The sequence below is a fragment of the Arctopsyche grandis genome, chromosome 13 (genome assembly GCF_051622035.1).
Source record: "Arctopsyche grandis isolate Sample6627 chromosome 13, ASM5162203v2, whole genome shotgun sequence".
NCBI lineage: Eukaryota > Metazoa > Arthropoda > Insecta > Trichoptera > Hydropsychidae > Arctopsyche > Arctopsyche grandis.
In genome coordinates, this window is record NC_135367.1 from 10,733,872 (window position 1) to 10,754,670 (window position 20,799).

At 33.9% G+C, this 20,799-nt stretch overlaps 4 protein-coding genes across 4 annotated transcripts; 2 read left to right on the forward strand and 2 right to left on the reverse strand.

Moving 5' to 3' along the window:
* Nucleotides 1-391: 391 nt before the first annotated feature.
* On the forward strand, nucleotides 392-3,896 carry LOC143921121 (uncharacterized). Its single transcript, XM_077444247.1, has 2 exons — nucleotides 392-643; nucleotides 2,040-3,896. The coding sequence occupies exons 1-2, from the start codon at nucleotides 500-502 to the stop codon at nucleotides 2,199-2,201; spliced, it is 306 nt and encodes a 101-aa protein (XP_077300373.1). The 5' UTR covers nucleotides 392-499; the 3' UTR covers nucleotides 2,202-3,896.
* A 381-nt stretch (nucleotides 3,897-4,277) lies between these two features.
* Nucleotides 4,278-6,709, reverse strand: IFT54 (intraflagellar transport 54). Its single transcript, XM_077444944.1, has 6 exons — nucleotides 6,528-6,709; nucleotides 6,338-6,455; nucleotides 5,066-6,264; nucleotides 4,815-4,985; nucleotides 4,512-4,723; nucleotides 4,278-4,440 (listed from the first exon to the last, which is right to left on the reverse strand). Exons 1-6 carry the CDS (start codon nucleotides 6,660-6,662, stop codon nucleotides 4,278-4,280), a joined length of 1,998 nt encoding a protein of 665 aa, XP_077301070.1. The 5' UTR covers nucleotides 6,663-6,709.
* Nucleotides 6,710-9,478: 2,769 nt separating this feature from the next.
* su(Hw) (suppressor of Hairy wing) lies at nucleotides 9,479-14,584 on the forward strand. The gene is made up of 11 exons (XM_077444246.1): nucleotides 9,479-9,587; nucleotides 9,672-10,156; nucleotides 10,287-10,577; nucleotides 10,644-10,794; nucleotides 10,876-10,985; nucleotides 12,955-13,151; nucleotides 13,230-13,360; nucleotides 13,442-13,644; nucleotides 13,714-13,944; nucleotides 14,014-14,133; nucleotides 14,327-14,584. The coding sequence occupies exons 2-11, from the start codon at nucleotides 9,692-9,694 to the stop codon at nucleotides 14,519-14,521; spliced, it is 2,094 nt and encodes a 697-aa protein (XP_077300372.1). The 5' UTR covers nucleotides 9,479-9,587; nucleotides 9,672-9,691; the 3' UTR covers nucleotides 14,522-14,584.
* A 539-nt stretch (nucleotides 14,585-15,123) lies between these two features.
* Nucleotides 15,124-15,842, reverse strand: Vti1b (Vesicle transport through interaction with t-SNAREs 1b). Its single transcript, XM_077444543.1, has 2 exons — nucleotides 15,655-15,842; nucleotides 15,124-15,580 (listed from the first exon to the last, which is right to left on the reverse strand). Exons 1-2 carry the CDS (start codon nucleotides 15,793-15,795, stop codon nucleotides 15,371-15,373), a joined length of 351 nt encoding a protein of 116 aa, XP_077300669.1. The 5' UTR covers nucleotides 15,796-15,842; the 3' UTR covers nucleotides 15,124-15,370.
* Nucleotides 15,843-20,799: the final 4,957 nt, after the last annotated feature.

Sequence of the window (20,799 nt, forward strand, 5' to 3'; positions counted from 1 at the left end):
AATTCGATCAACGATTTGGTTATCGAGCTACTACAGCCTGAATAATCTTTGCAACCTCCCACTATGAAATTTCACGAGCCGCTACTGGTTATATTACAATTTATTAAAAAGGATCTATAAGTTGAACGTCAATATGATAGTTATATCTGGATTTCATTTTTATGTGTGAATGAATCGGTTCGATTTGTATGCGACAGTTTTTTAAACATTAAAAGCTTACAATCAAAAATTATCTCTTTTATTAACTTTTTTTTTCCAAAGTAATAATGTTAAAGTGAAATAATTTAATTTCAAAACGTTAAAAAACAAAAAAAAAGCCTTGTAAAAATAGTGCAGAGTTAGAAATCCGTTTTTTTCAGACTCCGCAAATTAAATGTTGAGCTTTCAAAACGTTCAACACATGGCCGTGAAGTAGCGCGTTTAGGCCGAAGCTGTCAGTTGTCAGCAGGAGTGTAGTCGAATCGAATGTAGATCGAAGAGTAGCGAAACCGGCCTCGAAATGGGGTCTCTGGAGCGCGCGATGCTGACCGGCTTCATCTGCCGACTCTGCTCGGAAATGCACAAAGTAGTGACGCACATATACGGGGAAGCGGGACGCGCCATGAGACTATCGCATAAAATCAACAAGTACCTCCCTGTCAACGTGAGACTGACACACACTTCAAACCTATTTACATATACAAACCAATATCAATCCGTAACATTCGATCATTCGAAGTGTATTCCATTATTATGCTCCACTCCATTATGGTTATATGACCTTGCTATTCAATTTTCGTCAAGTATGTGAACCCAAATCATAAGCATATTCAAGATGGCGTCGAGCTGGATAATACATTACAAAATTGATTTATATCATTGGAATGGAAGTTCGTAGATGCAGCTACGCCACACTGAAATGTTCTGGATTTAATTGATTTTTTTACCTTATAATTTTAAATATTTTATACCATTTACAAGACGAAACCAACTGGATCGTTAAGTCTTGTATTTGATATATAATGGACCACAAATTTGACAGAAATCCATACGTGAATTAAAATTATGTCTTGTCATGTTTTTAGTATATGTATGTAATTTAATCACAACCATGTAAAGTATACTATCTTAAGAGGGCTGGACACCAGCGCCTTGTCCATACAAACGTATTACACTTCTCCCTTCCTCAATTATGGCACTAGAGAAATTATTTTTTAATATACTATGGATATCCACCATTGGCATGCATCTGTGCATTTGTTTTTTTGATTAGTTATTTTTTATAGGAGCTAGGAGCCACCAAACATCTATAAAATCGCCTCTTTTTTACACCCACGAAAAGAGTCCAGCGTGCTTATTTAACGGTCGATTTTTAAAAAAATACGCGCACAGTTGCTTAGAAAATATCTTTCTCATACCGATGATGAAATGTTTTTAAAAATTGGTCCAGTTTCGGAGGAGAAAATTGGAGAATACGAAACCTCGATTTGGTCGATTTAAAATACGTTTTATCTGGTCGAAGCGCAAATGTCGCATTCACTCAATATATGTATATATTGATGTATATTGTCGCATTCACTCAATATATACATTCACTCAATATATATATCGAAGAAAGGAACGGCAACAAAATTAAGGTTTCTGGTGTACAGCCGTCTTAACATATGCTCAATTCTGTTTTACGATTTTCATATAACACTGTCTAAAACTATACGAATTCTATTTTATTTTCATATAAAAAGTCAGACTTGCATTTTTTTGGACCTATTCCAATGAAATCGTAAAAGCGTATACAAACATGTGAACTTGATTAAATAAATATCAGGCAATGATTTCGTGGGTATATAGCAATTAAACCATTACAACATTTATGACTTAGAATCACCAAATGGATAGTAATATTCAATTCCGATAGCTTTGATACTATTGAATCGAATAAATTTCTTAATTTTAATATGATCTATGCTTCTAACACCCAAGTTCTTTTGTAATGTATCAATCGATTGGATGACCAACAGTATTCCGCATGTGACTCATTTTATGTATATGTGCCTGTACAGGTTTCGCACTCGGATCCCCTGCCCAAGACGATATGTGACTCTTGTTTGAACCGTCTCGAGTCGCAGCACAAGCTCGTGTCCCAAATCGAGCTGGTGAAACAGCGGCTTATCAAGCCGCGCAAAACCAAGCCACCAATGAAGAAGAAGAAGAGGAGAAATTAGAGATGCAAAGACGAGCTCGGCGCACCAAACTCATCTCGCGGGATGTGCAATTGTGCTACTCAAAATTATTTTGCAAATAACACTTAACGAACACCATAGGCCAATAATATGGCTTCGTAGACGTAATGGGTTTAACGGTTTTATATGAGTGCTCTTATTAAAGTGTAATATAACGAGGCTTTCAATTCGTATAGCCTTACATCATGTTTGTATGTATATGTATATCTCACATGCGTATTCTTAAAGTTGACATTAAACGTTTCGATCGGATTTAACTCGAACCAAATTATTGCGCTCAATGTTTTTCCTATTTGTTGTTTTAAGGTTTGTAATTATTGTTTAACTTCTTTTTTTATTAATTAAAAAAAAAAAACCAACTCCGTCAAATATAATTGAATTGGAATAAATTAAGTATTCAATACTCGGATTATAATTTGACTATGTTAATAAATGCTACTACAATGAACTCACATTGCCGATGCACCATTTGTATTTTTATTTGTTTTTATATACTTCACGTTAGGGTACCAGCGATAGGTAAATAAATGGTTGTAAATATATACGATCTTGATTCTTATTTTATACACTTGCTTTTCTTTTTCTTTTTTTACGTACAATATTGATTCACATTCGATGCATACTTGTAATTAATGCAATTTGATAATGTAAAGATTTGTGAGTGATGTATAATATGTATGTAATGTGGAACTAAGTTAAATAAAATGAAAAATTTCAAAAAGGAACTTGGTTTAATTTGCACAGAAATACAAAAAACGTGTAAAATATTTGTGTATCGTTTATAGCACATTTTAAAGATTATCATTTTAATTTGTGCTGTGATCAATTCTACATGCATTTGTATATTTTTTTTATTATACTTTTATGATATGAAAAAAATTCTTATAATAAATTAATTTACATTTTTAGATATCGCTAGAGTGTAAATATTAATTATAAATAACACACTTGCCAATTGATAGACCGTCATAACATTTACATATGATTTATACTAATACAAAATAAACAGGTATCCATGGTGCCTATTTATTATTTGTACTCGTAACACTAAGTTTTAGTCAATCTACGATATTATATACTAATATAATTGACAATGTTTATGTATATTTAAATTCATCCCTGTCGACCAGCCTTCTAATTTTCTGCTCGTTTCTATATATGTTTGATTTCACGGTGTATATCAATTCCATTTGATCCGCTATACTTTCATCCAGTTGCTTCAACTTGGCCTCTAACGGTTGAATTGACTTTTCCGTCAAACTGAAATGTTGGAAATACATTGATTTTGATGAAATATATGTGCGTATCTTAATTATATACCTCATACTCATACTCAAATTATAATCCGAGTAAAGTATTCAATACTCGGATTATAATTTGACTATGTTAATAAATGCTACTACAATGAACTCACATTGCCGATGCACCATTTGTATTTTTATTTGTTTTTATATACTTCACGTTAGGGTACCAGCGATAGGTAAATAAATGGTTGTAAATATATACGATCTTGATTCTTATTTTATACACTTGCTTTTCTTTTTCTTTTTTTACGTACAATATTGATTCACATTCGATGCATACTTGTAATTAATGCAATTTGATAATGTAAAGATTTGTGAGTGATGTATAATATGTATGTAATGTGGAACTAAGTTAAATAAAATGAAAAATTTCAAAAAGGAACTTGGTTTAATTTGCACAGAAATACAAAAAACGTGTAAAATATTTGTGTATCGTTTATAGCACATTTTAAAGATTATCATTTTAATTTGTGCTGTGATCAATTCTACATGCATTTGTATATTTTTTTTATTATACTTTTATGATATGAAAAAAATTCTTATAATAAATTAATTTACATTTTTAGATATCGCTAGAGTGTAAATATTAATTATAAATAACACACTTGCCAATTGATAGACCGTCATAACATTTACATATGATTTATACTAATACAAAATAAACAGGTATCCATGGTGCCTATTTATTATTTGTACTCGTAACACTAAGTTTTAGTCAATCTACGATATTATATACTAATATAATTGACAATGTTTATGTATATTTAAATTCATCCCTGTCGACCAGCCTTCTAATTTTCTGCTCGTTTCTATATATGTTTGATTTCACGGTGTATATCAATTCCATTTGATCCGCTATACTTTCATCCAGTTGCTTCAACTTGGCCTCTAACGGTTGAATTGACTTTTCCGTCAAACTGAAATGTTGGAAATACATTGATTTTGATGAAATATATGTGCGTATCTTAATTATATACCTCATACACACTTTTCCTGATGATTCAGCGTATTCGCCGCATTATGACGTGCTTCCCTCCAATGAAGTAGCTCTTGTCGCATGATTTCCACGTCTTCTTGTACGTAGTCCATCAATTTTCCCAACGGATTTGCAGCTCTCGACAATGATTGCAGACCATTCCTCAAACTCTCTACTTCTTTGAAGGAAGCTTCGCGCTCTCTTCTCGCGCCCCATTCCCATTCCTTATATTTTTTAATCATACAAACTCAAATAAAATAACGAAACTTAAATAATAGTCATCTATAGTAAATTCGTGGATAAAATGGAGCTTACAATTTCAACCTTTGAAGTGTCGCCATCCAATTCCTTCTTGGTTTCTAGTATTTGTTGTACCAAATGACCGTGTCCGCTGATGACGCTTTCGGGTTGAGGTTTTGAAAATTCCCCGTCTATGACGTTTTCATCAAAAATGGTTTGTTCGACCACAACACTGCCATCATCCTCCTATAAAATGGTATAACGTATGATTATCTCTTTGAAATTTGACAAAATAAGCTTTTTTTAAAAGATGGTTAGGTTCTAACTTCAGGTTGATTGTCGTAGTTCTCTACTATTATGTTGACTTTAGCTTTTGGTACAATTTCTGTCGTGCTTGTGATAATGTCCACATTGCTGTCTTTAAACCGTGGGGCCCCTGGCCGCGATGAAGAAGGTCTTACACTTGGTGGTCTTAATGATGTGGTTGGTCTTTTTACTTCGGATATGTTTGTGGGTGCAATTGAGTTTTTTTCATTCTTACTCAATGATTTACTTTCGCTATCCTCATCTAAACTTACGCTTTTATTTTTGGCTATCGTATCTCTGCCTCGTATTGATTTTGTTGATATTGCTCTGTTTTTTATTTCTTTATTGGAGCTTTCATTTGGCTTAATTGGTTCCATTTTTGCTGACACTTCTCGACTTTTTTCATTCTTTGTTGAATTTTCGGAATTTTCATCAATAATTCTACTCTCTTCCACATTGTGTTCAGTTCTAATATTTTCAATCTCACTTTTGTCTTCTAGCATATCGTTTGGAATACTTGGAATATCGCTTTGTAAGCTTATAAAAGGATCACTATTGCGTAAATCATGACTTGTGGGTCGACTTCCCTGAGTGCTATCTTTTTTGTTTGAATTTTTAGAAACTTCTTCGATGTTTATAATTGGTTTCATTTCGATAATTTCATTACTATGTTCTGTTTCATTAATTTCTTTACTTTCTGTGTGATTTGTTTCTATACTTTCATCTTCGTGAATAATTTTTGGATCTACAATTGACTTTTTTTCGTTTACTCTTTTTGAACTGTTTATATCTCTTGCTGTGCTTCTATCAATTGATTTTTGAGACTTCAATTTAGGTTCGTTGTTGACATTTTTATCTGATATTGGTTTATTTTTATTCTCTTCGGTTTTCTTTGTTCTGTTTGATACTTTGGATTTCACCGTTGATTCAGTTTTTGAAATAGATTTAACTTTTTTCTCGTCGGTTTTAAGTTTTGCATCTTTATCCAAATTCTTCTTCTCTGTTTTTGATGTTTTTGAATTAGTTTTCGCTACTTTTTCCTCCACCGCTGCTTTTGGTGATATATTTTTGGAGGTAACCATTTTTACAGCTTGACTGCTATTTAGGTTTTGTTGAAGAGCTTCACCAATTTTTTGTAATAATTCGTTAGTTTTCTCCGGTTCTTGACCAGATATAATTTTTGATGGACGGACTGATAATGACGATTCTGTCACTATATCTACAAATAATATTTTATTGATTAAGTAAAAATACAATATAATTTATTTCAGACTTAAATCTACAATACGTACTAATAACTTCAATAATTTTTTGCAAAAATACAATTTTCTTATCACGGTCCTTTATATTCTCAGACACGAGCTCTTCTTCAGTAAACAATCCATCGAAAAATCCAGTGTTTTTGATTACCTTATAAACATTATGAATATTACATGTATTCCATAGTGTTGACACGATTCGTACTTCAGCAATAATACTCACGGCTTTGACAATATCGTGCAAAAATCGGAATGGAGGTTTTCGTAAAAGTTTTTCAGTCAATGGTGGCCTCTTTACAAATTGACCTAAAGTCTCCTGTGTTGTTTTTACGACTTCTAAACTTATATCAGCGGACATTTCGGTCCATAGGGAATAGAAGATTGTTGGCACTACGGTTGCCAAGGAAACTACTATCAAACAAACGTGACTCTCATAGACCGTCTCCTTGAAATTTATTAAAATATATTCGTGACTAGGGGGTCAACGCATATAAACTATTTGATTGATGAAATCCCCAACCTAATATTACGAATCAATAACGCGTAAACATCGAAATCGTTTCTACATATATATTATGAGCCGATCTCATCTCATACCATTGATGATATTAAATATACGTAAATTGAAACGCAATCAGAATCTCCAATATAAATGCCTGATTAAATGACCTATGTATGTATATACATATTGAGGATCGAATAAATCACATTTTTACCAACCTCCTTTACGTTTCACTTACGATTACAATTCAGGAAAAAATTTTCCTCTAATCCGATCGTTTTCATACTTTGCCATATTGTTATATTATTTACATGTTTTAAGTCGAAATAAGTCTTAATACGATTTCAAATCCTAGATATGCACAAAATTTTTGTTTTAATAGAAACAAAATTCAATAAAATTCCATTTAACTAAAATGTCTTGTTTCTAGTTTCCCAAATACATCTCATTTCCAAATTCACGGGGCCACAATTGAATGAGTAGTTCAGAAAACGTTAATTGCAGCTTTTTGAAGAAACCTTCGTCTACATATATAAAAAGGGGTTACAAGATATATATGAAAGACGCAGTGAGCATAGTTTATTGTTCAAATCTCGTACAGTCAGCTTCGAATCCATCGACCTTGTATACTAAGCACACGCTCAAAGCAGTGAAAACTATTGGTGGATTAGTTGGGAGACCTCATTGGCTAGTTTGGCACAGCTCATTCATTCCGTTTCCGTTTCTGTTAAATTTCATTCCGATTCCGTTAAATCCCGATTCTGAGTACTGTCGGCGAAAACTGATCGTATAATCATAAAAATCATAGCCAAAACTCATCCATATTTGAAACAACAACCATAATGCAATACCAGATGCAAAAACAGCGTATAACAATAGTTGTCTCTTTTTGAAGAATGTACTGTCATTTATAACAAGAGGATGTGTGTGGACCGTTTTAGTTTACAAGTACAAGTACACATAAGTTAGCAAAGGAGCGTAACGCGAAAAAGTCGCTTGACTTTGAAATAGCTAGGTAATAACAAAGGAGTAAATCTGCTCAGCGTGTATTTAAATTATATTGTTGGTTACCAGAGGGGTCGTATTGGATTGTTTGAGGTGTTCCTTCATTTCCATAGGGCGATTTGAGGTCATCCAAGGTCTTTTGTCGAAGATAATCGGCACGTGTAGGGTGAGAGCGCGTGTTATAAAATCGAGGTTATAGGGTTGAAGGTGCGACGTTCATTGAAGGGGTCACCAGTTATAGCCGTGAACGTGCGACGTTCGTTGCAGGGGCTCCAGTTATAGGGTTGAAGGTGCGACGTTCGTTGAAGGGGTCATCAGTTATAGGGCGGGTTAAAGGTTTCGACCGTTTCCCGGCCTATGGAAATTCAGTTGACTTTGAAAGAGGATCGTTTATTTTTGTTCAGTTGTTAGAATGGTTATTGTATGTACGAAGAGGTTGAGCTTGGGAGAAGTGAGCTGGTTGAACTCCAGATTTTCACTCTGGTGTTTGGAGCTGATGCGTCGCTTTATATACGTTCTGGCTTGAAGCGTGTTGACCTGTTTTCGAGACACGTGTGTTTTATAGCTATGGCATCGTTTGTTTTATAGCTATGGGGTCAGCGCCAGGACGTCGTTCATTTGAGAATGCGTTCGTGTCCCACGTGTAAATGTCTTTTAGGACACGTGTTACAGTTTCCCGATGACATCACTGTTGGGTTTCGTTCGTTTTACGATCAAGCGACGAACTCTTTCTTCTGGAATGGTCAAAGGGGACGTTGCCCTTGAGTTATGTTTGTACAGGAGCGATGATGCTTGGTGTGAAATGTATGAAATCACTGGTTTTGATTCGCAATAGCACAAGTCGTGCTATATTCCTACAAGGTCGTCCATTGATTTTGATTTTTTGTGTTAAAAGTTAATGCTTGGGTCGAAAAGAGTTGGGTTTTATGGGCGCACAGCACAAATGTCTTCTGTAACGCGACGTTCTCCCCATAGTCCCATAGGGCAACACTCGCCCTTTATTTCGAGTGGCCACACAGGAAAAAGCCTTATAGGCGCACGCGCATGTAGAGCGTCCCTCTCTCTACCGCCAGCGTTGTCGAAGAGAGATTTCTCCTGTGCACGTCTCCAGGAGGAGACGGGGCCCAGAGATCCACCACCAGTGCTGAAGAACCGCTGTGAGGTCGAGTGTAGCATCACTCCCTCCCCTGAGTTCCAGCACAACGTCCCCTGTATTCCTCACGCCGTTTCCGGAGAAACATCCAGCCGTGAGAGGACAAACCAGAGGACCGCAGAGCCAGCTTCCCGACCACGAGGAAGCTGTTATCAACGAGACGATTTGCAGTCAGGAACCTCCCCGACTATATATATAACTGTATCCCAAGGTTAGTCCACGTTTCCATATAACCCGACCCTTGGAAGAACGACTTAAACGCCCTCTAGATCTTCCACCGCGAGATCAGATAAGCGCGCGTAAAAACGTTCGTTACACTTCTCAATTATGTAATTTGTGCACGTATTCGGGTTTTGATATATATGATTCCCTACAAACTTGTCATATATATCGACGTCGTTATTGTAGCCAAAATCATATCCTGGCCGTTGAGTAAAACAATACCAATTTATAATTCAGACATGGTGAAAAAAAGTGAACCGTGAAATGAATTGTTACGGCCACTGTTTACAAATGTCTCGAAATGTCGGCTTCGTCTCGGCCGCATGACAGCTGCGCTCGAATGCAAAAGCGACTTATTTTATTGTATTCCTAACCACCGGCGATTTTCCCATCTTCATTGTGTATGTTTTTATCTTATTGACATTCGATATGTAAATATAAACGAGACTTAAAAACAAATCTCAAACTCAAAATTATTTCCTCAGCAACCCTTAATAATAGAAACATGACTTCGACGAGAAGAAGCAGCCAAAATTTTCAAAACAGCATGGCGATCGAAAACGTGATCGTCATCGTAGAAACACCCAACGGAGGCAGACCTGTTGAACAGATCACCAAAATAAAAACGTCGCTTATAGAATACATGTGCAACAGATGCAACAAAAAGTACACGACCAACTTGGGATTGAAGCGGCATTTGAAATTCTGCAACGATTCCGACAACGACATTCAAATTCAAATACCCATGTCAAAAAATATTGACGACACCCAAAACAACAATCTGCCGTCGCAGAATATGAACCTTAACATTGAGAAGGCCACCATTGATATTCAAGCCGACAATCCATATGAATTCAACGACGACGATATAGTAAACTCAGCTGAGGAAAATTGTCCGAATGGTATGACTGCTGATGCTAGCGAAGATGTGTGTGAATGTTGTGGAGAAGACAAAAGTACTGCACATAAGGTATATCAATCACAAATGAAAGATGTTAGGCAATTATGTGCCAACTCACACGACGTTAGAAAAATATTAAATACATTTTTGTTCTACTGTTAAAGATATTAGATTCATATTGTATATTAATTTATTTAAGGCGGGGGATCTCAAATGCGTATCTTGCAACAAATACTACAAGCACAAAGAAAAGTTTGATTTGCACTTAAAAAGATTCCACTCGACGTCTAAAAAGGCTTTGAAATGCTCGCAGTGCAAAGTGAAGTGCGAAGATGGCATTGCTTTCTTAGAACATATGAAAATCCACGACCGAGCCAATACGATCTCTTGTCCTACTTGTAAAAAAAACTTCACCAGGAAGTATCACTTGGAGAGACATCTGAAGCAAATCGGATGCGACGGACGCAAAACGTCCAGCTTCACCTGCGAAGTACATATAATCCACATTACACACGAAACTCGCCAAACTTATGGCTAATTTTAATAATATTTGCAGGTTTGCGATCGCGTTTTCGCTCGGAAGGATAATCTGCGGGAGCATTTGCGTTATCACATCGGCTTTACCAAGAAAACGTTCACATGCGACTATTGCAGTAAAAATTTCCATAGGAGGCAGATGTTTATAACTCACATCAGAACGCATACTGGTATTCTTTAATATGTTTATATTATTGCGCTGTCTATCTTCATATTACATCATTTGCTCATATGTTGAGGTTAATTTTTAGGTGAATCTCCGTTCAAGTGTTCATTTTGCAGCAAATGTAACAAAACTAAAGGGGCGCTGGTGAAACATGAACGTACTCATACTGGAGAAAAGCCATATTCTTGCAAACAAGTAAATACGTAGTATTTTATGTTTATTCTAATATAGTAGTTCTATCCGCTTAAACATGGCTGATCTAATAGTAGACATTCGTTTGTTTGTTTTATATTAAATTTATTTGAATATTCAAAGACAGCAACGAACAGAAGCGAACTACACACACAATGATCTTTTTTGTATATATAAGATTATACAATATCTTTTGGTATTGATGCGTAGGGGTGGGTTCAGGAACCAATTGAAAAGCCAAATCCGCATTTATTCAGTGATTCCAGAGGTCCACACGGAACCACCGCTCATTCCAGAATAATCTGATTTACCGTGTACCTCCTTATAAAAGATAAGTTGCACAGCATAGCTTCTCCGATCCATTTATGTTTCTTTTGTCTAGGCACATAAAGTCTATTGTTTACGCACGCACTCGCCCAGGTCTGTGAGAGCTCCAACGTATCCTTTGTCGGGCGCTTACTGAGTCCTGTTAGCCTAATCCGGGGTCTCTATTGTTCACCCACGAATGCACTTAGACAGTGGATACTCTCTCTCTCTCTCATGTGCCCACGTTACTGTATTATTGAAATGAATACTTTGGTGTGGTAAATATGGGGTCCAATTAGTGATTGCAAAACGTTGAACAGTTAAATGCTGGCTTCTTAAATTAACTCAATTCTAATCAATTTACAAATTTTATCAGCTTAAATATAATATGTAGAAAAAATGGGTCTACTTCGTTCTACCAAATTGCAATATCACAAGACTCGTTTTCCCAACTTTTTTGGTGTACTTCGTTGTTGTGTTTGTATATATATATAGGTATACAAAACAGATAATACGAAAATGTTTTACATAGTGAAATATGTACTTGTTTTACGAGATAAACATTAACTATTGAAAAACATATTAAGAATTGATTTTTAGACGTTTTTTTTTAATATTTTAAAGGTATGTTAATAGCTTAAAAATCTATGAATGATTACAATATGTCTCGTATATTAAAGATATTACATACACGTATACAATATGTATACAAACTCCTGTTTAAGCAGACGAAATGTTGAGAAAACGAGTCTCGAGATATTGCAAGTTGGTAGAACGGAGCGCACCGAGAAAAACTTCATATTTTTGAGTTTTGTGTTTTATAGTTATAAATTTTAATATAAATTTTACATGCGAAAATAAGGATGTACGAATGTGTGGCATGAATGTTGTTTTTTACTACAAGCCAGCTGTCATCACGTCGATCTGACAGTCGATTTTGATGATTTCGTTAGTGATTTAATTCAGACATATTTGATTACTTTGATGAGAGCTAACCCCCGTATATTAGTAATATATAAGAGCGTTCGAAATTGTGGAAGTGGTTCAAAATCAGCTCACAAATATTGCGCCATGAACACACAGACAGTGAAACTGATAAAAACTGATGGAGTGAGTAGTGGTAGGGGTATTGTCGATTTGTTGACTAGCCAGCTTCGAATGAAGCACATAACAGATCCGCCGTATACTTATACACAGCGTGTACTCTCAGTACAGAGAGATCATTGGTCGATGGGTCGCGAGACATTATTGACTGTTACATATAGCCTGCTCATACGCCAAGGCCTTTTTGACGAACACCGATCACCCAATCTCCACATTACAACAACTTAAAAATGCCATATGATAAAATTAGCTTAAAACTAATATGACTGTAAAATTTTCTATAATAATTAGTCTCATTCTCAAATGGTTTTACAAATACATATGCAATATCGTATATTTTTATGTTGCATTTCCCATCCCTGATTAAAATAAGAACTTAAAACTTATATATACATAATATATTATATAAAACTTACTAAATTCGCATTTGTTCATTAGCTAACTTGAGGCTCTGAATAAGGTAAGTAATAATTTAAAATAAAATCTTTTTTGTTTAACTGTATATGAAATCCATTATACAATAATGATCATTTAAATTTTACTAACAATAATAATTTTCCAGTGTGGGAGAGCATTTTCCGCAAAGGAAACGCTGAATAGACATGTAAAGACACACTTGGAAGATAAACCGATCGTTTGTTTAGAATGCGGTAAAACGTTTATCCAAATTTCACAACTACGCAATCACTTAGTTCATCACACTGGTTTAAGTATTTTTAAATGTAAATACTGCGATGTGACATTCACCCAAAAATCAAAGTAATAAACTTTTCATATACATATACATGGTAATATATCAAATTTCTATACAATACAAGGCTCTTTTCTTTTTTTCAGATTAAAGGCGCACGAAAAACACATACACGAAGGAGTCGAGAAGTTAACGTGCGATACAGATGGTTGTACTAAATCTTTCATAACCAAAGATGACCTTAAACGGCATCAAAGAATACACACCGATGTGAAACGTATGCAATTTAATACACTCTGGTAAGAAAGCGCAACGTCTCGGTACCTTTCAATATATCATTGTGACTATCCGGTTTCAGCATATCAATGTAAACAATGCGACAAAAGATTCCGTACATCAGGACAAAAATCCTCACACGAACGGGTCCATAAACGTGAACCGCCTCGAAGATGTTCCAAGTGTCCACGAGCTTTCATAAGAGCCGATTGTCTACTCCGACATATGCGCAACAAACATCCTGATGATTATAAAGCGTTGGTTGTTGCCACACGAAAGAACAAGGTGAAATACAGAACCATAATTCGTTTCAACGCTATATTATGTAGACTAAATTTTGATTTTAAATTTAAGCTCGAGGTGATGAAAGCAAAGTTAAATATTTACAAAAACGCCATTGGTAATAATAATTCGGCTATGTCTGATAACTCGTGTGAACTGATAAAATCATCCGATACTCTGGATACGCCTAGTGCTTCGGTCAAAGCGTGGACAATGTCAGATAACTCATGTGATGCATCTGCAGATTCTGAAGATGTCCAGTCGAGTAATGAAAATGAATTGATGAGTTTTCCAATGGAAAAGGTATGTAAATTGGTATTGAATTGAGGTTATATCAGTGAAAAAATGTTTAGGATAATTCAATTTGTGCAGGTGAAACAAGCCAAGTTCACTAATGAAGCATTGGTGGCGAATGTCGAAGAACTCATAACTTTGTTGGTCGATAAAGACAGCTTGGATGCATTCGGATGGCCGCACGTCACCATTGATAAAGTAATGCAATGTCAAATTAAACTCTTCTTGAACCATATCACTCGTCTAATTCTACCTATCCTAAACAACTTCCAACTAATATCTAACTTACATACAAGTATGTTGCCTCTTTCCTATATTGTAATCGTTCTCTTTTAAATTTATTTATGTGCCTGTGTATTTGTAATATTGACGTATTTTTTATTATATACAGGTATTAGAAGATGTTATAAAGAAGTGTGGCTGTGAACCTGTTTTGTCTAAAATGGGCAGAGAGGAAAAATTGCGGGAAAATACGAAATTGCTTCTCACAGTTGTTATTGACGATGCTTCTATGAAAAAATTAGTTGACACTCATACAATTGATGAAGTGATATTGCATGTATTACAGTTGGGGAAATCAGTTTAATATTAAATGTATAAAATATTTCTAATGGTGAATATCCTATTGGATGCTGAGGCATTTTTCCTTAAACAAAAATTTCCCTGCTGAAACTTTTAAACTTCTTTATCGAGTATATGAATTAATAAATGAATGCTCAATCAATACATACATATGTATTTTCAAAGGGTTGACTCAAAATATTTGAAATTATTTTCCTAAAGTAGATGGGAGATGCAAATTTGATGTGATTGGTGAATTTTTAACATAATACATATACATAAGTATCGGAATTTTTTTTTTTATTATATGAATATTTTTTTCTAAATATATAATTTTATACAATTTATATTATATTATTTCTAATTTTATTTAAGACAATTTTATAAAAGTATTAAAAATTAAGTTATGAATAAATATTATGAAAATGAATACAATGTATTATTGAAATGTACTACATTAATCAATACTCCTAACCAAATATATAATATATATATATGTATATACCAAATATTCTTAAAATTAGATAAGTAAATTTAACTATATAATAAACACTTCACTCAAAACATATACATATGTAAGTATTGACAGATTTTTGGTATGCAAACAAACAATATGATGCTAAAAAATGCACTTTAGCTTTACATAAAATACAGGCATTGAAATGTAAAAATAAGGCACAAATGACAGTGTTATTGATCGTTGAATTTTTAGTTCGCAAGCTTTAGCAAAGATATTAAATTATCATAGGAATGTTTCGCAAATATTTCACGTCGAAGAATAAATTTTTTACTGAACCAATTAGCATCATCATTTGCGGTTGGTTGTAATACCTACATGTGGCACTTGTGTGGCAAGCGTAAAAAATACGTTTGACTATTTACGGAAAAATTTCAAATACACTAAACCACCTAGTATTCCTATTTCTAGCAAAATAATGAGAATAAGTATGATCTTATTGTAGAAAACGTGTCGGCCCATAGCTCTGATGATCCTTTGGGATTTTGATAAGCCTTCGTCCATATTTTGTAATCTGTTCCTGCTCCGTAATAGGGATTCTCTCTGTTCACTCAACTCGTTCATAACCTATGATTATTTAATGATAAGTACAATCATGTTATAAGAAGAATTAAAAAACCCGAATTGTAATTGAAACTGACCCCTGTGCCAACTTGTTCCGTCTCGATTGCAATTTGTTGGGAGTTGACAACACTCTGAGAAGTCCTCTCGAGGATCTGGTTTCCGCGCAGGGCGGTTTGCCTGTTATGCTCATCCCAGTCGTATCCTCCAGTGTAAGCCATCGCGACAAGATCAGATCACGGAAATAATGCGCCAACCCTTCCACTCGACAAACGTCAAACTGAACTGTCAAAATATTTGGCCGAAACATCAAATAATAGCCAATTTTTTTTTAAATTCGAAGACATTTTGAAATGTTCATTATAAAGGTCTGTTCATACCTAGTCAGCACGTACCGACTTCAGCAGGTATCCAGCCGTACGAAAAGTATTCTTTGGTGCATTTTGTATGGGTATATTCATACCAACCGTCACGTTTACGCCACGGCAGGCTTACAGCAGTACCCGACATTTCCTGTTCATACCTTACAGCAACATCCGTCAACGTATCGTATCCGTTTTTTTGGCCATCGTGGAAATATACACGCGAATTACGTGCCATGAGTCTGCCGCTTTGCTGTTTTGGACCAATTATCGATAGTGACAGTTGAAATCTGTTCAATCTTTCGACATGGTTTTGGCGCAAATAATTAAAAAATATTTTAAAAAATTTTAAATTTTTTACGGAAATATTTAAAAAATTTTTGTTCCTCATCCACAAGCTCCTTATACAGTGTCCAAAACTCTCCTTCGGTTTTTCTATTTTTTAACATGGGATGCACATCAAAACGCCTCCGTGCTTTTTTATTTCCTTCTTGAGATTCTTCTTCCAACAACAACGCGATTATACATAATTTTTCGTTCGATAAACGCCGAAACATTTTTGCTGACTTTTATTCTGACGCGTAGTTACGAATGCACGTGTATGCATTTATATTGTAAGTATATACTCGACAATACGACGTAAGCAATATTGCACCGTATAGTCATGGCCTGTAATGTATAAGTAAGCCGATTTTGCCTTGCACTCGGCCAAATTGCTGTAAACGTGACGTGACCGCGACGTGTAGGTAGATATGAATAGAAATGTAATAAAATGACATATTTGAAACGGAGTCGTACAGTGCTGAAGCCGTGCAGTGCTGTTAAGTATGAACAGACCTAAAAGCGGTACATAATTAAAATTCAATTATTATGCAGAATTTACTATATATTATATATGTAATTAATTATATGTATGTTACATATAATTAATAATAATACATATGTATAATTATAATAATACATATTATTATAATTAATACAAATAATTATAATCCCTGGAAAAGAGAAGAGATTTATTTCTTGGGAAACATTTCGTAAAATTACTTATATGTTGAGGAGTGATTCACAATCCCGCTATCCTGGAGAGACTAAAATTCTGGTCCCCGGAAAATCATAGTTTTGCGAAAGCATGATATCGTTTTGCCAATTAGGGCTAAATCAAACGTCCTCATGAACTCTCCCCTCTCGAGAGCTGTTCGACTCCTTAACTAATTGGCACATTACTTAGACCTCTTCAATGCCAGTTATGTTGAGTTGGTGGAAATATAATTTTTCACGACATAATTTTTCAATCTTATTTCTTTGTTTTTATTTTGTGTACATATTTCTTACTTGATTTTTATTATTTTTTTATGATTTTTATTATTCTTGATTTTTTTTAACTTATATTTGTATTATAACCACATTAACGCTTTGGGGCAACCTGTCAAATCTCTGTGGTATTGATTTTTTTTAAATAAAATAAAAATATATACCTAAACAATATAATATTTCTAGGCATTTTTACGCGAATAAAATTTCAATAATATCAACTACGGTCTTCAAAGAAAAATGTTTATGAAGAAAATTCAATTACCATTTATGCGCAATTCATGGAAAATATTGAAAATGTAGTTGCATTGATTGAAAATAGATGTCTCCATAAATATCAATACGAATTTCTCCTTGATACAATCGCCCTAATTTGCAGAATAAAATCAATGTATTCAAACAATATTTTAAACATTTTATAATAATTCCGTTTCTACAAAAACAAAAAAAAATAACATTTATTCTCAAACATTCTCCACAAACAATTACTTTTGAACAAGTGATTTATCTTTTTTTATATATATGTATGTATGTAAAGCACTATTCACGAGTCTTGAAATTATTATCTGTTTAAATTTATAATATTTCTGCTATACTGTTTGAAAAGCGCCTATACAAAATATTCAATCAATGATCTTGTATTTAACTTAATGCGGAAGGTAAATGTTTCGTCGCCTTTCCACAACTTGTTTGTGAAAAGATGATGGAAAAATACATACATACATATTATATAATATATGTTTTCATAATATGCCAAACGTAGTGTTTACCTGCAAATATGTTGGATATCTATGTATGCATGTACATCGTCTTGTAAAATAATACAATACAAACACATGTACATATCTATAACATTTGTAAATATGTGCAGATATTTATATTTTCAAAATACTATATAATAGTCAGAAACTACATATAACAGAATTTGCATATAACATAAAACGACATTTCTTATAAAGAATTTAATTCTGTAAATAGTTCAAATAACGAACGGTTTTATATTTTACATTCTTCGTCCTGATTGAGTAAACATTTTTTGTCAACATGTATTAGTGACCTGAGGCGAGAAATACGATAGTTTACTTGTTACTGACTAAAAAGTTTCAATAGCAATGTCCCAGAAAGCACTGGAGGCACATTATGTATTTTCAAAGTCTTATAAATCTTTACCGTCACGCTTTCGATCGCCAATAAACCCAGTAAGTCGTCTGAAATACCTGGCGGTATTATTTATCTTAGTATTTGTCATGTTCCTACACACATATGTACATATTTATTACATATGTATGTACATTCGTGATATTTGTGAATAATAAAATAATATAAATATAAAATAATAATCTCTGATTAGTGGGATTCACTTTCGATTATCGTATTAATTTTAAATATTGTGAAATGTCTTAGAGGCATAAAATTTACTTCAAATATTTATTGATATAATATTTTCAATATTCGAAATATAGATGATTTTCTATAAATGTATATTGCACTGCTTTGATATAAGTCTAAAAGGCAACGTTCGGACGATGCTTTTTGTACAAAAAAATGGTCCACTATTGTCAAACATTTTTTTGCTCTCTTGCTTTGTATAGTAATGGAGAGGTCTATTGTTATTTGACGAGCATCCGTCTAACGTTTATATCTAGTATAACCATATAAGTTATATGGTTATACCAGATATAAATGATACAACAACCAAACCAATTGCTTAAAATAAACAGCATTCGCATGCTATTAGGGAAGGATACTCTGCCCTGTGGCGTAACTACTGTTACGCAGGGATTATACGGTGCATGCAGGCCCTTAGGATCGTGAGGGCCCCCAGGAGAATCTCCAAATATTATTACATATGTATATTTTAAAGATTGAGGGAAATAGAGAGCCTCTTAGTAACTTTTGCCTGCGGGTCAAAGTTTTCTAATTATGTACATACGTCACTGACTCTGCCATATATGTATGTAAGAAAATGATTATTTTATTAAAAAAATACTAAGTATTCTGTTTTCGATTTTGGCGAATAGATTATCCCATTACATAAAGAAATGATGGAAATAGAAAACAATATTTTGCTGAATATAAAGTAAACAACATGTAGAAATATATAAAATAAACAACATATATGTATGTATGTATATATAATCAGCGGCGGTTTATCATACATTGAAAATAAGTGCGCGCGCGGGGGGCCCGAAATGAGCCTTTTCTACCAAAATTTACATCTTACAAATTATTATCATTGTCCACAATACGTTCGTTAGCCAAATTACTCGATCCGTAACTGTATATATTATATAGACATATATTTTAATATGTAAAATATAACCAATATATATAATATATAGAAAACAGTATTTTACTGAATGTAAAGAAGATATTTGAGAGACCTAACTAATAAATACGCCCATCCCTCGTTTTTATGCGGTTTTAAATGGATATTTTTAATTTATGTGTCTTTTTGCGCGGCCCGTGTGACGAATAAAGATACGTTGATGATCAATTCGAGAATCGACATAGAAAGACAATCGCGATTTAATGTTTTCCCTAAATTAAAATACCCCAATCGTCGGTGATGCAAAAGTAATGGACCACTTTGATTTCAAAGTTGAGAAATGAGAACTCGATGATATCACTGAGTATATTTTGTGCCCTCAATGGTGCTCTTGTTCGCTACTTAGTGATAGCAATATATTGATTTACCATCAATTATCGTTTGATTATGATTTTAATCCAAACGTTCAACGATTACGGCACTACCTGGGTACTTCTATGAAATGAGTATATGATTGATTTTTAAATGCTTTTTATTATTACGAAATTATGTTCACAATACATCTTATATCTATTTTAATAGCTATTGATCTACTGATCATTTTCTATTTTACAATTTAATTTAATTTGGTTAGTAATCATAGTATTATATTATTCTAATGTTAATCTACAGCATAATTGGAAAAAGAGCTCAAAAACCTATTTACAATCCTTTTAAATGCTCATAATACATCTAATACATAATATTAATTAAATACTCTCTAAAGTCGATGACCTAAAGTAGATTGTGTTTAGGTAATCCGTGTGTTATATAGACATTTTGTTGTAATCACCGAGACTCTTCACAAGTGTGTTAGTATGGTTATTAGTGATTCTGTCATAGAATCTACCGGTTTGTTTGTTAGTAATGTCTGTAACAAACGGAATATAATATATGGTATGCAGTTTTTTCTAGTTAGTATATATGGGTGTATTATAAATTATTTTTAGGGATTTATTTTGTATTACTTGGAGCTTGGAAAGGTTAGTGTTCGAGGCGTTATTCCATACAGGTGAAGCATAGGTTAATAATGGTAATATGAGCGCGCGATATAATTTTATTTTATTTTGAGTTGATAAAAGTATATGAACATATGTATGTGTATGTACATATGTACGAAGTTCATGTCTGTGTTTGAAACATCCCCCAATACTACAAGTACGTAGGTACGTAATTCTTCAGCAGAAGTGGACGGCGAGAACGGACGCGTCGAGCGATCCTCGTAACACGCTCGCAGGATGTTC

Coding starts and splice junctions, on each gene's coding strand:
- LOC143921121 (XM_077444247.1), top strand. CDS start 500: ATGGGGTCTCTGGAGCGCGCGATGCTGACCGGCTTCATCTGCCGACTC. Junction 644..2,039: donor ACAAGTACCTCCCTGTCAAC/GTGAGACTGACA, acceptor GTGCCTGTACAG/GTTTCGCACTCGGATCCCCT.
- IFT54 (XM_077444944.1), bottom strand. CDS start 6,662: ATGTCCGCTGATATAAGTTTAGAAGTCGTAAAAACAACACAGGAGACT. Junction 6,265..6,337: donor AAAAATTATTGAAGTTATTA/GTACGTATTGTA, acceptor TATTATTTGTAG/ATATAGTGACAGAATCGTCA. Junction 4,441..4,511: donor ACGCTGAATCATCAGGAAAA/GTGTGTATGAGG, acceptor CCAACATTTCAG/TTTGACGGAAAAGTCAATTC.
- Vti1b (XM_077444543.1), bottom strand. CDS start 15,795: ATGGCTTACACTGGAGGATACGACTGGGATGAGCATAACAGGCAAACC. Junction 15,581..15,654: donor CGGAACAAGTTGGCACAGGG/GTCAGTTTCAAT, acceptor AAATAATCATAG/GTTATGAACGAGTTGAGTGA.